Below are 14,071 nucleotides of genomic sequence, written 5' to 3'. Positions count from 1 at the left end.
GGCTCAAAAAATGTTTGCATTTAAATCTTACACCACTGGTATTTCTTCCCCATCGGTTTTATTTATTTTTATTTTTCGCTCTGCGAATCAATTCTTTTTTAATTTGACCAAACCATGATTTCTCCCAAACTCTCGCGTCGCGAGAGCGAGACCAATACCAACGACGGCAGCGGCAGCGACAATGACAACGACAACGACAATAACTCTCCGTCCAAACGCTTCAAGGCTGAATTATCCCGCATGAACAACAACAACAACAATGGGCGATCCTCGCCGCCTGTGAGCATCCTCAAAGACGGCCCCATCCTGAAATCGGCATCCCAGACACCACCAATGACCGTCGCAAGAGCCGCAAGTCCGTCGGAAGACGCGTCAGCTTCGCACGCACAGCCCACGTGCGCATGTTCGATATCCCCGAGGACAAGCGCTTGGCCACACCTCAGGGCATCAACACCTTCACCATGCCCGACATATCCTCGCAAGCCGGCATTGTCGGATTCAACCTGGGCGCCATACCCGCCATCGAAGAAGTGTCCATGACCAGCAATGAGAGCTTTGACGTTTCTGTCCGCCAGTCTGATCCCTCCGACTCTACACACAGTAGTGATATCTCATTCAACAACGCCGCCCAACAGCAATCTGCCATACTGCTTCTGGTGCCGGCTCTTTCAACAGTAACAACAGCCTTGCCAACATGCTTGGCGATGACGATGACGATGACGACGAGAACAGCGATGTCAGCGACGACAACGACCTAGATGATGACGCTGCTGTCACCATGGAGCTCACAGGTACCGTTGACATGGGCGCCATCAACGACTACGGCAGTGAAGACAACGACGAAGATGACGATGACGAAGATGGTGATGTTGGAACTGAGGATAATCGCCCAACAACCAGTCCCACAAGCAATATCAGCAGCCGGTTGCGCCCACCGGTTTTTTCTGGATCAACCGACACAGATAACTTCTTGAACATGCTCCTGCAAGAAAGCTCAAACGCCCAGCAAACCAGCCTGCTGGAAAACATCATGTCCCAGTTTAATCGACCAGAATATCAGCACGCTGTTTAACCAAGAACAAACTCAGAGCCTGGACCACACCCAGAATCTTACCTTCCAAAACACAATGGATATGGACTTTACGCGCGTAGCTGCTGCTAGAGACGAGAACCATGGCGATGAGATAGAAAACACCATCCACGTTGTCGACGAGAACGACAGTCATGACAACGGCGAAGACAATGATGATGTTGTTGGTGATGAAGATGATAACGACGATGACGACGAAGAGAGCATCGGCTATGATGATGCTGTCACAATGGAGCTCACCGGAATTGTGGGCAGGGAGTCTGAGTCCCCAGAGCTGCCAGTTGGGCACGTCCTGCAGCAGGAAACTGCCTCTAACGCGCTCCGAAACTACAACGCTAGCACGCCATTCAGAACGCCGACTGGTCCCGGCTATCTCAGCCAACAACCGACCATATCTGGATCTCTCATGGACATAATGGGCTCGATTTTAGACAACAGCCCAGGCATATCAAACACTGTGAGCCAATTTCATCACAGCTCACCTCGCCACGCTCAGTCGCCAAACCGTACGTTGCCCCGAATCGCCCTACCGCACCACGCTCTCAGGCTGCACCAGACACACCAAGCCCTATCACGCCTGTCAATGGCAAAGACGCTGGCTTGGCCGCGCTTTTTTCTCGATTTACGGCAACCACTGAGTCACCATTTTATTCACCGGCGGCAGCGCTCCCATAGCGGCAGCAGCAGCAGCACCGGTAGCAGAACTGACAGAGGCGGGACTAGTAAAGACAGAAGCACAGGCAGCGGCTGAAGAAGTGATAATGGCTAAAGCAACTGTAATGACTAAAGCAACAGTGGCAGCAGGAATTCAGGCAGCGACTGAAGCGGTGGAAATGACCGAAGCTGCGGCGGCAGCTGAGGCACATACGATGGCAAAGGCACAAGCAGCGGCGGAGACACAGACGGTGGCGGAAGTTGCGACAGAGGCACAAGCAGCGGCTGAAGAAGCGGCAATGGTAGAGGCGGCGGCGGCGGCGGCAGATGCACAAGCAGCAACAAAGACACAGTCGGCGGCTGAGACACGGGCAGCAGAAGCAGCAGCAGCAGCGCAGGCTCTGGCTGCCATCAGCCCCCGGGCCAGGAGTTCAAAGGCCGCCAATAAAACACCCAGCCAGCGCCTGCCGCGCTCTCGGAGACGCTCCAGCCAAATCCATGTCGCGCAGGCGCTTTCTACCCTGGCCAAGGAAGAAGAGGAGAAAGAGGAGTGTGTCGCGGCAGCTTACCCCACTGCCTCAGAGGAGGAGGGCCTTATTGAGCAGGTTCCTAAGGCCGAGCCTGTGTTTGAGCTGGACCACTCCCACCGACCCCTGCACATGTGCAGCCGCCATTTCCGCTTAAGCCTGGACAGCCCTCGCTCGTCGAGATGGCCAAGGCTGGGCTCGTGTTTTCTATCTTCCAGGCATATCAGAAGCAGAGCGGGCTGCCAACCATTTCGCCCGGGCCGCACAGTTGTCCACATGTGCTGCCAAGCTTGAGCCTTTGTTCACAAGGCCAAACTCAACGCGCGGCTTGAGTATTGCACAGCCATGTCCAGCCTGTTTGAAGCCGACAGTGCAGTCAGCCAGGCCGCCGATACCCACCCCACAGACTTTTCCCAGACGGTGTTGTTCTTTGAAGAGCAGAACGAGCTGCTAGCGCAGTACAAGGATGAGCTCATCCTGCGCGTAGCCAAGGCCAAGCAGCGTTGCTCGCAGGACGCGCCAGGCGAGGACACAGGCAGACTGGCTAGCGAGATAAAGGAGCTCAGAGCCAAGCTCGCCAAGGCCAGGCATGAGCGCGAGGCCGCCGGCGCAGCCGCCGAAGCCCTCAATGGCCAAATCAAGGCAATCAAGGCAACCAAGTCGTCCTTTGGCCGCCAGGTCACCGAGAAGAAGGGCGTGCAAAACATTTTGCTGGCCATCAACGGACTCCAGCTGGCCGATGTCGCCGAGAACCGGTGCGAGTTTGTCTACGACACGTTCTCCAAAGTGCACCTTGACACGGCTGCGGAGTTTACATCGCTGCACCCTGAGATCGATTGGAGTGCAATCATCCGCGACAGCATCGACTCGACCAAGCTGAACACACGCCAGTACGCCATATCCGTCATGAAGACCAACTCGATCATCAAGGAGCTGCTGGAAGACGTGAAGCGCGTTAAACGCCGGACGTTTGTCGAAATTTTGTACAATGGTGGTATCCAAGTTCGCATGCAGTTTTTCTCCAAAGACCGCCGCTTGCGTTTCTATTTGCATGTGCCGCTGGCGACCATTGATGCTTACCGACCATTCACAGGGATAATCAGCCAACTGGATAACAGAGGTTGTCTATGGAAATGTGGATGGTGCCAGGTTCAAGAAGTGTCTGCACGCTGCACGCATCAGCCCCGAGGCGCCGCTGCTTTCGATTTACAGCCACATCGAAAACTCGCTGGGTGCATTTTAGTCGACTCATTGCTTTTTTAGTATTGAATATCAGAAAAATAATCTAAACTAAATAATGCTTTTATTGGCTGTTTTTTGGTGTATATTTTGGTCAGAATATCCGCAGCAATATGCTTTTTCCCAAAATAGCTCGCTGCGCGCCATCAAGGACCAATGCCTGTGCTTCCTTCCATCCTTGACTTTTTTTTTTTACTTGTTTAGACCACTCAATCAACCCACACACCAATTTTTTTCTGTCAATCATGGTCAGGGCTGTCAGGGGTATCCTTATCGAATGCGACCCCGATGCTCGCGAAATTCTCCTCCTCCTCAACGCCCGCGATAAGTTTATCATTGAAGACCTCGACTCAACGCACCTCTTCATAAACTCGACGCACCTCGACCGCATCCAGTATGAGCTCGATAAGGAGCTGGAAAAGAATGCGTACGAGGTCGAAAAACCCGTGTAAGCCAAGGGAAACCACCCGAGAAAACAATCGAATATCGGAATAAATATTTAAGCACGTTTATTTTTTTTAAAATATATAAAATACAAACGCTTCGGCTCCTCAATGAATGAACGAGAGATCTGCTGATATGACCACCAAACGGCCCCCTCGCACCCGACAATCAACTGCTGCTCGCTGGCCCCACTCCACGCAACAGAGCACCCACACGCGGAAGTTCAAACTGCCGAACAACTCCCAGCGTCTGCCAGTCGAACACCGCTACGCGGGAGTCCGAGCTCACACACGCACCATACCGGCCATCCCTTGTCACTGCAATGTCGCGAAGATGGTGCACCAGCTTGCGCGTGCGCAGGTGCCTCCCATTGAGGTTGTACACATGCAATGCCGCGACCTCGCTGCATTCGTATCGCTTGAATCATCGCCACTACCCCAGCACTAGCACAACTGTTGGTGTCCTGGCTTGATACTCGTGCCGGATCAAGCTTGTCCCTGTTCTCCTAACATTGGCCGATCCAGAGACGCTGTAGCATAGCACTAGCCCCGCAGAACTCACCAGCACACGCTCGATTCGGGAATACCGCTCCAGCTGCCCAGCGATCGCCGGAATGCTGTCGTCGACACACACCCCGTCAGCTGGCACTGGTATCAGGGTGCGCAGGTACTGCCCGCTCCGGGCCGCCCACAGTATCATTGTCCCATCGGCCGAAGCGCTAGCTACTGTATCGTGGTCAGAATTGATAGACACATCCAACACTGCCGCGTCGTGCCCATGCAACACGTGCTGCAGACTCCATCTTCCACAACGCCCGCTGTTACCACCACTGCCAAACGCACCAGCAGGCATATGTCCATTCCCGCGTTGGCGCCGCCAATGCCAATGCCTCCCGAATAAGCTGCCATGCTAGTATGTCCAATTTCGGGGTTCATTGGGTCGGCCAGCCAGAGGCAAACATCAAGGGTACAGATGCGATGATGCTACAACTGATCCATTGCCGACAGCAAAACTTGAATCGGCTCCCGGTCCAAATAGATTGCCGCCCCTAAATCCATGCCTAGAATAGACACCGTTCCCTGGCTTGATCCGACAACCGCGCAGGTGCCGCTCTCGCCAACAGATACACACGTCAGCTCGTCGGGCATATATACACATGACACAGCATTGACAGAGTCCAACAGCCGTGCTGCTAACGGGATAAAGACGCTTGGCGGCGCTGACATTACAGCCGAGCCATCTCTGGCTGATGATGTTCCTGCATCCAATCCTCCGCCCGCCACGTTGACAGACCGCGTTCATTGCCACCGCTGTGGCTATTACCGCTGCTACTATGTGCGCCTCCTCCAAACAACCCCGAAAACGGACGCGCAGGAGGCACACCCTTTGGCTTGCCCGCTGCATTGCTGGAATCTACGCCATGACCGGCATGCCTGCTCCCGACATCGCGCCTACCACTGCGCCTGCAAATGCATTAGTCATGCTTGTGTTGTGACTCGACGTAGTCATCGCGCTCACCAGTGCTGATCTCTGCAAGGGATCTGCCCCCAGGCCCTCGCGCTCGCCGGCAATACGCGTGCAGCGGACGGTTCTGTCAGCATGCACGCAGCTCACAAGCAACTCGGGCATGTTGGGAACCACTGCATACGCTCCAGGCCGCCAGTGGCACGTGCCCGCGCTGGCTGTTGCTTGGGGGGCAGGCGGCTGCCAGAACGCAGTGACCCTCCACTAATGGCTCGACTGTTAGCTGGAACTTGTAGTCGCTGCTGGTAAACAGCGTCAGTTGGTGCACAGACACGCGGCCTGACGCATCGACAACAGTGATGGTCTCCTTTGACATCCGACGCTTGGACTCACTGAGTCCACCTGCATCTGCCGCCATAGTAGAGGCCAGCAGAGCCGAGGCTGGCAGGCACGCATCCGCGCTGGGCCATGGGATGTACTGGGCTGCCAGATTGTTGGCGCTTTGGCCCAGAGTCACCCGCTGGGGGCTGCCGACAAAGGTGATGTCGCAGCTCGATGCCTGCAAAACAAATTGCTTTACCTGCCCGCTGGAGCTGGTTAATGGCGTGTATAGTGGCGGAGGCAAGTGTGCGTGGCGCGGCAGATGCGGCGAGACAAACAGCTGTGTTGGAGTTTGTCCGAAATAATTGATTTGGCTCTCAACGCTCGCGCGCTCGACCGGGTCCTGAATGGCATCCAAGTTGACGGCACCCTCGTACGTCAGGTAGTAGAACACATTGTGCGCCTTGGCCGCCTCTGGCCCACGCTGCTTGTAACCAAATATAAGATCGACCCACTTGTGCAGGTTTGCCGAAACGTACTCGGACTCGAGCGCCTGGCGGTTGATGCTCACAAACTCCTCGGGCGTCGATGCCCAGGGCGGCAACTGCACATCTCCCAGACGCGTGCCGTCTTGCTTCTTGCCCAGGTCGATTCCGTTATGATTGACCAGGAACTCGGGCATATAGAAGAATTCTGGGACAAGCTCCTTTACGTCACCGGGACCCGTCATGCATGAATTCCACGCATCGCTTATCGAATGGAACTGGCGGTCGGCATGGTCAAATTTGCCGCTCTGTAAAGCAACGTGGACTGAAACAAAGGGCTCGAGACGGATCAAGTAGTAAGCCACAGATGCGGCGGACGAGTAGTGCGTTCCATAGTGGAACTTTTTAATGTTCCCGCTTGGATCCTCAAACGAATCGTACCTCTCAATGAAATGGCTCAGCCGCTTGGCATTTAGCGCGCCTATGGGCCGCGACAGGTCGCGGTATATCTTCGGATCACTCAGGTCCAGCCACTTGCTGGTGTAGTTGCTGATAATCCAGGGGAATACTGGGTACTGCGACAAGTCGCTGTAGGACCGTCCTGCAACTGTGTTAAGCGCCATGATGTAGTCAAAGTTGCTCATCTCGCCATGCTGCCAGCGCTCGGTCACTTCAATCGGCTCAACAGCGCTGGCGGCGACCGCACATCCGACAGTGCCAGCCCACTGTTGACCGCTGGCAGCGATGATAGCTTCCAGATCAGTTGCATCAGTCCCTTCTTGTTAGGCACATTGAAGAACACCGATGTGCGATCTCGGAAAAAGACCTCGACGGCCGAGCTACGTAGCATGTACCGCCGCAGATGCACCTGCTGGATATCTGCTAGCAGCCACGTGAAATCACGGTTGAGCTCGGCATGGATTACACGGGGCATTGCATTGCTGTTGTCGGTGCAAGTCTCGGCTAGGTTTGCAGCAGCATTTTGAGCACGGGCGCGCTTGCCGCTGCTACTGCCCATGCCTGTCCTGCTGCTGGTTGAACTGTCCGAACCTCGAAGACAAGCTTCTCCGCTTCTGTCGCGCTCGACTGTGAATCGCAGCTGCGAGTGAGTAAGCTCGATGCGACCACACACACCAGTGAGCATGATGATCCTCTCGCCTGCAACACTGAAATGAGCCCTGCTAGGATCAACAGTTGCCGCAGCTACCACCCCAAGGTCCTCAGACGTGACTATACTCCACTCCTCATCACCATCGATGCTCCTGCCATCGCCCGTTCCAGAGATGCTCAGCGACAAGCGCAGAATCCCCTCATCGCTGTCAAAAAGCTCCTTGTCGGACTGAGGCTGCCTTTTGTTCGCTCCTCGCTGGCTGGTGCGATCGCGCCGATTCGCAGCCACATAATGGTCCTCGTAATGCGCGTTCCTGATCAGGCGACGGCGCATGCGATGGCTGTTCTCAGCAATATCCAGCATCCACCGCCGCGTGCTTGGCACCGGCAGCGTCGCTGAATGGCTTCCAGAGCGCCAAGGCCCACGCGGGGCCGATAGTGCCCGCAGCCTGTGGCGCCACCGGCGGGTCCAATGTCCAAACTTCGTGCTACTCACCCCATCAGCCTTCACGCGTGTAGTTTCCTCCGCCTCAATTGGCAGTGTGTTGCTAGCAACGCTCGTCTGGGCGCTCTTGGTCGCACGGACTTGCGCCGAGTCTGTCTTGTGCGACTGCACAAGGAGCTCTCGCAGAATGCCTGAAAATCTGCTCAGGGAAGAAGCGGCTTGCCTCATCTCGTCCTCCTCCATGCTGCGCATTGCTGGCATAAGCCTGACGCGGTAAAAGTCCTGCCACTCACGCAACTGCAACAGATGGGCAAACTGGTGGCGACTGCTCGGACACTCGCCACTTTGCCGGCCGTCAGTGGTGACTGTGGATATGAAAATTCGGGGGCAGATGCTCTGCAGGTACACAGAGTAGCACTGGAAAACGATGAGGTACATATCTCCAATGCGGTCCCTAACTTCAGCTTGGTTGCTGCTGCTTCCGTTGTTGGTAACGGATCTTCGGAGACGGTCTGATCTTCGGTAAACATGTAGGCCTCGTGTATGTACCCAAGTGTGGCAAACGCCAGGTGCGATATGGAGCAAGTACCCCGGCAAACATTCCCCGAGGCGAAGCTGGTTTCTGAAGACCGCGGACCAGCCCTCATCGAGGGATGCTGTTCCAAGAGGCGAATCAAAAGTGACAGGCTCTCCTCAACTCGCTGCATGTTCATGCTGCGCACTCCCGAAAGCACCAGCCGCAGGATCTCTCCGCACATCGGCATCTTCAGACTTGCCTCGTATTCGCTCAGCTGCAGCATAAATTCGGCCAGGTCGCGTGTCAGCTCGGGCGTGTCGTCCCAGGGGCTATTCTGGCTTCGGTACACGGTGTCACGCTCGCCGTAAAATTTTGCATCACATTGGGTGCTGGGCCTGAAGAAGGAGCCTTGAGCTGCTCGTGGTAGTAGGCGACGTACTCCTGGAACTGGCGATAGTTTAGCAGCGTGTCGAGCACATTTGACGCAAATGCCGCCAGGTTCTGCGGCAGCACCCATTCGCTGGTGTGGACCCCACCTGCCGGCTCCATCACTGGCGATAATTGGCTGCGCGCCCGGGCGATAACGCGCGAAAAGAGCTGGACGGCCAAAGGCACTGATCCTGTTGGTGTATGTGCCCAAAGCATGACAATCGAGCGGTGCAGGTGGTCGGCGTAGTTGGTGCGGCTGCGGAACTGACTCCACACGACCGTTTGGATCAGACTGGTAGCTGCCTGGAACCATTCAACCGCGAGCCCCATGAGCTCTGCCTTAGCCTGAATGGCAAACGACTCCTCGCTATAGTCTTGGTCATTACTCTCACCACCGTCGATACTGTCATTGAACTTTGACCTGCGGATCTGGCTGCTACGCCGCTGGATCCACGCCTTGCGAGCCTTATCGTGGCCAACCGCAAGTCCCTGTGTGTGGTGGTCCAGTGTAGTGTGTGGAAGAAGTTCAAGTTGGTTTGACGCTCTTGTGTACGCGTCAGCCAGCCGCTCTGACCTGCTTCCGGCATCTTCCAGAATGACATCGCCTCTGTCGGAGATATATCCGCTGAGTACAACAGCAAGGATTAGATGACTCAGTAGGGAGATATGGGACGCGTGTATACATTCGTAGTTGGCCGGTTCATCGTCTAAAAGCCGGTGCAAGTCGGACATGACCACAACCCGAATTGCTGGATCGGTGCTCGATGCACAAGAGAGCTCCATGATCACAGACCACGCTTCGCCCACTTGGATCAACCGGGACGGTAGCGGCCCGACAAAGGACTCATGGGCCTCAACAGACGCGTTGTCAGCAGTGTACACGGGATCGGAAAGACCCTGCGGCATTGACAGATTGCGAACATGGTGTGCTCGCCTGCTTACTGGCACTCCAGCCGATGAACCTTTGGCGGGGAGTGCAATGTTGATGCTGGCCAACAACGAAACGTGGTCTCTCAGTGCCAATGAAAGAAGGGACCGGTACAGCGCGGGCGTAAGGGCCCTCTTTGTGCGCACGAGCGCTAGCACACGCGCAATGTCTTCCGGCTCGACGACAACTGGAATTCGGCCGCGCAAGCTATTTGTGATCCGGCTTGTAGTGCTCTCCTGCTCGCGCGATGCGACAGACATAGTCAGTAACAATACAACAATGTTGATTGCTTCGGCCGCCATCCTGTCGTCGTCGCATTCGATGATGTGGCACAGCACATCAAACCCGTGCACAGTCATCAGCTTTGATGCGAGGCTACCGGCATTGGGCGACCCGTCGGCCAGGCAGCGGAACAGCAGCTGCAGAACCTCCTTTGTGTGCTCGGTGTCTCTGTTGCACGCGTACAGCAGATGGCGGGCAAGATTGGCGACGTCGGCCTTTGTGGGATCCGGAATCTGGGCGCTTCGTGCACCTGGTGTGCTGTGGTCGTCAGACGTGGACAGGAACAGTTCCAGCGTGTGCAGCAGCGCCCGGCGCAACTGCTTAACCTCAACGCGCGTCAAAGCGGGGAACCCAGGGATTTCGCCGCTCAAGTCATCGTCGGCGTTGTCTGCAAATCCAAGACCATCATCGCTACTGGCAACAAAGCTAACGCTGCTAGCCAACGCGCGGTCGCCATCAATTGGGGAAGGCGAGCTGTAGCGAGTGGTGGCCTCGTTAACTAGCACGGATGCTCGCGTAGAAAGCGGCCGGCCTGAAGCCCGCGCCTTACTCTGCTGCTGCTGCTGTTGTTGCTGTGAGATGTGCTGCGAAGAGTCGTATGGATAATAATTAAATAGCGCATAGAGGATCCAGCGTACCCCAAGAGCATTTTCACCAGCACTGAATGCAGAGCCTGGGCTGCCATTGCTAATACCCGAGGATGCATTGCAGCGCCTGCCCGCTCGGTCTCCGCGCCGCCCTAGACACAGTGCGCGATGCACCTCCTTCAGGTAAAGCAACTGGGTTGCTACATCTGCGCGCCTCCAAATCTCAAAGTTCAAAATTAGGTCGTGCTGAACCTGGCTCCAAAGCTGCGAAGTGCCTGGATATGACGTTGGAAGCAGACCGCCTTGCTCGTCAAGCGCAGTCTGGAAGGCCTGCATCGCTCTCAGGGCGGCCATGGTGAGATGAGCCTCGGGGTCTCGCAACTGTTGCTGAAGCGTGCGCCCGATAAGGCCCACCAAATTCAAGGCGCGAACCCCCATCAAGTGCCACGGATGACCCCGAACTAGATCGCGTAGCCAGTAAAAGTAGGATGGCAGGGGTGCGCAGTCTAGCGTGCGCTGGTCAAAAGCGCTTTCTTCGGAGCCGAGTGGGCCTTCTTTCGCCGGCGGGCTGGCCGAGCCAATCCAGTCCAAGTGGTACAAGAGAACCAGGGTCACCTCTAGCCCGCCCAGCGAATGGAGTGCCCTGTGGACTCCCGTTGCAGTCACCGAAAGCACGTCGCCGTGCATCTGCCAAGGCTCAGCAGCCTCTACAAGGCGCGCTCTGGCCTCGGCATTCTCCCAAGTGCTGGGCACCTGGCTGGCCTGGCCCAGGGGTATAGCCCCCGCCGCAACGTTGGCAGCCAAACTCGCAGTGCTGCTGCCGGTGATATTTTTGCGAACAATGGACTGGCTTATACCGATCGGGCTCAAATCTAGACATATGCTGCGATCAGTGGCATCGGGAACGAGGCACGCAATAAGTCTGCTGCTCAGATCGCTGGTGCGGAACATTGTTGCCAGGTCTTCGCCGAGCGTATCCGAGAGTGACGCAGCGGCTGGTTTCGCGCATGTTTGGTTCAGCGCCGCGATGGATACCGACGGATCGAATGCCTGGGACTTGCGCAGCTGTGAGGAGTGCGCCGGCCCTAAGTGGTGCAGTAACTCGACTCGGTGCTTTTCAGGGGGCCGTCGAACATGCGAATTGCCGATATGCGACCCGAAAAATAATGTGACCAGTGCCCGGCGATCCGCCAACAAGGCACGCTTGGTAGGCTGAATGGTCTATGAATGGGATCGAGCTCTTGTGAGCCAGCACCCCGTCCACGTATATGTGCAGGTTGGACGAGCCAAACGGCGACCAGCCGCGCTTGGGCGGTGCATAGCATACTGCCAGCAAATGCCAGCGCCCGGCGTCACCGAGCCCTCGGCGCACTTTAGACTGTGACTTATGCCGCCCGCCATAACTCGCATTTCTATGCCCTGCGAGACATAGTCGTGTGAGATCACCAGCTCATTACCGCTCGTAGCTGGAAGACAGAGCACCGTTGCAAGGGTGGGCCGCGGTTCATCTCCGCCGCTGAGAAGCATCGACAGGGCATCTGCCAGACGCTTTCGGCTGCCTGCTCTGGGCGCATTCAACGACGACAGTGTGCTGAAGGATTGCTTGGCCAGCAGATGGTTGTGGTCGTTGCGCGCCACAATTTTGTCTGGGTGGATCCATGCTGCAAAGGTAAATCCGCGCTCAGGAATGCGGCGAAAGTGCGGCGTTTGGATCGACGCCGGCCGGCCATCAAACTGAAATAGCTGGCGCCGCCTGGGCACCGCGCACATCGCATTAACACCAGCGATAGCATGCGTCTGACCATGGCTGTGTATTCGGTAATCTCGTCGGGCTCGAGAGCCAAGGCGTGCCCGTCATCCAGTGGCCCTGGCCCAGAGACCAGCGTCCGAAACACCAGCTTTAGATCTGATGCGCATGTAGACATCCGCATCACTGAACCAGCATGCGTCCCAGACTCTTTGTGTAGCCCACAGCACAGGCATGCCGGTCCTGGCGACTCAACGATACTTCTGATAGCTCGGTGAGCAGCAGCTGCATTCGCTCGATGTAGTGGCGGACCAGGCCCCCCTGCGACCAATACCATTGCGCGCGACTACTCTCCTCGCACCAGCTGGCAACAAAGCGCAGCGCTGGTATGCGCTCAGCCACGGACATCTTGAAACACAGTTGTCGCTGTAGCAATCCAGTTGTGGTCGATCCTAAGCAAGCCCAGCGCCCGACAGTTGATGGATCCATCGATCCGGATAGCAGTGCCAAAACCCCGCGCATCACTGGCACCGGGACACAGATCCATGCCGAATTATGCGCGCCACGCACGAGTGCACGGTTTGGTAGCCAGAAATTTCGGAAAACGCACCAGTATATCTCGAAGAGCCGTGTATTAGAAAGGCAATCAGACGGATCGTCTCGCCGATCAAATCGCCGATATGCTCACCAACATCGGATCTACTGTCAGAAAGCGCCAAGCTCTGTTCGTCGGCAAAGCTGGAGAACACTGAAGACTCGATGGATGGTGACTCGGATCCAAAGTGGCCACTAGCTGCATCAGACCAAAAGATCGTCCATTGTGCTGCCGCGCATTACGAACGACCGGATATCTTCGCAGCTCTTTGGTTGACCAAGGGTCAGGGCCGCTCTCTCCAATGACTCGCGGTAGTGCGCAATAAATCTGGCGTGCTGTTGGACGGCTGCTGTTCTGCTGAGATCTCTGGTACCAACCACTGCAAAACAGCAGTGGACCACAGCAGCGCTGTTGAATTCCGCTCTTGCGCTGTGATTTCGGTCGCTCCTACACCAACATCGACATTGATATCGACAGCATTACTACCACTGAGCGCACTGACAATGTGCCAGGATAAGAACGTGGTAGCCAAATACTTGGAAAACTGAGCCACTTCAGGGATTTTACTTGACCCAGTTCGGTAAGCACAGACAAGCAGCTTATTGTTTCTGATGAGCACTGCTGCCTCTGGATGGCCGAGTGGCACGTCTGCCAAACAATGCAGAACTGGCCCGGATCTGCCGCGTCGCTGGCATGCAAGGACACCAGGCTATCATCGGTGCTGCGTGTGCCATCTGCAGACTCGGCAACCGATGATTGTACCAAAAACATGATCATGGCTGTCAGCTGCTCGCCCAGCACATGCGATTCGCTGGCGCCCTACTCTCTGAGATGTCCCAACCAGTCTCCTCAGGCAAACTAACTACAGAAAGATCGCCAATGCTCTGCGTGATAATCCCAGGCGAGCCCAGGCTGTCGCTTTTCTTGATGACACGGTCCATATGATAGAGCGCGGTAATAATAAAGCCGGCACATTGCGTTTCATGAAGCAGCGAGCGGAAGTGGCTGACATCACTCCAGCTGACCAGCGCCAGCCCCTGAGCTGCAAATAATGCCGACAAGCTAGCCACAGAATCGGCGTGCAATGACAAGCGCATTGCTAGTGCGGAAATGGAGCTAACCATCCTGCTGAAAATCAATTTGCATGCGTGCGGCTCGAGAATGCTGCGCCTGTTGGTTTCGGACGAGCCGCTGGACGCAGACCTGG

At 56.0% G+C, this 14,071-nt stretch overlaps 6 protein-coding genes across 6 annotated transcripts; 3 read left to right on the top strand and 3 right to left on the bottom strand.

Moving 5' to 3' along the window:
- Positions 1-35: 35 nt before the first annotated feature.
- On the top strand, positions 36-578 carry BX661DRAFT_96108 (uncharacterized protein). The gene has a single exon (XM_051539622.1). It carries the CDS (start codon positions 115-117, stop codon positions 538-540), a length of 426 nt encoding a protein of 141 aa, XP_051392437.1. The 5' UTR covers positions 36-114; the 3' UTR covers positions 541-578.
- Positions 579-2,522: 1,944 nt separating this feature from the next.
- Positions 2,523-3,552, top strand: BX661DRAFT_96102 (uncharacterized protein). The gene has a single exon (XM_051539621.1). It carries the CDS (start codon positions 2,617-2,619, stop codon positions 3,532-3,534), a length of 918 nt encoding a protein of 305 aa, XP_051392436.1. The 5' UTR covers positions 2,523-2,616; the 3' UTR covers positions 3,535-3,552.
- A 127-nt stretch (positions 3,553-3,679) lies between these two features.
- Positions 3,680-4,012, top strand: BX661DRAFT_180880 (TFIIH subunit TTDA/Tfb5). The gene has a single exon (XM_051535564.1). The coding sequence runs from the start codon at positions 3,756-3,758 to the stop codon at positions 3,960-3,962; it is 207 nt and encodes a 68-aa protein (XP_051392435.1). The 5' UTR covers positions 3,680-3,755; the 3' UTR covers positions 3,963-4,012.
- A 131-nt stretch (positions 4,013-4,143) lies between these two features.
- BX661DRAFT_96066 (uncharacterized protein) lies at positions 4,144-4,908 on the bottom strand. The gene has a single exon (XM_051539620.1). It carries the CDS (start codon positions 4,804-4,806, stop codon positions 4,387-4,389), a length of 420 nt encoding a protein of 139 aa, XP_051392434.1. The 5' UTR covers positions 4,807-4,908; the 3' UTR covers positions 4,144-4,386.
- Positions 4,909-6,683: 1,775 nt separating this feature from the next.
- On the bottom strand, positions 6,684-8,408 carry BX661DRAFT_96063 (PH domain associated with Beige/BEACH-domain-containing protein). Its single transcript, XM_051539619.1, has one exon. It carries the CDS (start codon positions 8,215-8,217, stop codon positions 6,892-6,894), a length of 1,326 nt encoding a protein of 441 aa, XP_051392433.1. The 5' UTR covers positions 8,218-8,408; the 3' UTR covers positions 6,684-6,891.
- BX661DRAFT_96062 (uncharacterized protein) lies at positions 8,409-11,608 on the bottom strand. The gene has a single exon (XM_051539618.1). It carries the CDS (start codon positions 11,471-11,473, stop codon positions 8,600-8,602), a length of 2,874 nt encoding a protein of 957 aa, XP_051392432.1. The 5' UTR covers positions 11,474-11,608; the 3' UTR covers positions 8,409-8,599.
- Between the last annotated feature and the right edge of the window lie 2,463 nt (positions 11,609-14,071).

The sequence above is a fragment of the Kickxella alabastrina genome (assembly GCF_025024165.1).
Source record: "Kickxella alabastrina strain RSA 675 chromosome Unknown BX661scaffold_8, whole genome shotgun sequence".
NCBI classification, from domain to species: domain Eukaryota; kingdom Fungi; phylum Kickxellomycota; class Kickxellomycetes; order Kickxellales; family Kickxellaceae; genus Kickxella; species Kickxella alabastrina.
This window is presented reverse-complemented; position numbering and strand designations above follow the sequence as displayed.

Excerpts from the sequence above, each read along its gene's own strand:
- BX661DRAFT_180880 (XM_051535564.1), top strand. The coding sequence starts at position 3,756 with ATGGTCAGGGCTGTCAGGGGTATCCTTATCGAATGCGACCCCGATGCT.
- BX661DRAFT_96066 (XM_051539620.1), bottom strand. The coding sequence starts at position 4,806 with ATGCCTGCTGGTGCGTTTGGCAGTGGTGGTAACAGCGGGCGTTGTGGA.
- BX661DRAFT_96102 (XM_051539621.1), top strand. The coding sequence starts at position 2,617 with ATGTCCAGCCTGTTTGAAGCCGACAGTGCAGTCAGCCAGGCCGCCGAT.
- BX661DRAFT_96062 (XM_051539618.1), bottom strand. The coding sequence starts at position 11,473 with ATGTTCCGCACCAGCGATCTGAGCAGCAGACTTATTGCGTGCCTCGTT.
- BX661DRAFT_96063 (XM_051539619.1), bottom strand. The coding sequence starts at position 8,217 with ATGTACCTCATCGTTTTCCAGTGCTACTCTGTGTACCTGCAGAGCATC.
- BX661DRAFT_96108 (XM_051539622.1), top strand. The coding sequence starts at position 115 with ATGATTTCTCCCAAACTCTCGCGTCGCGAGAGCGAGACCAATACCAAC.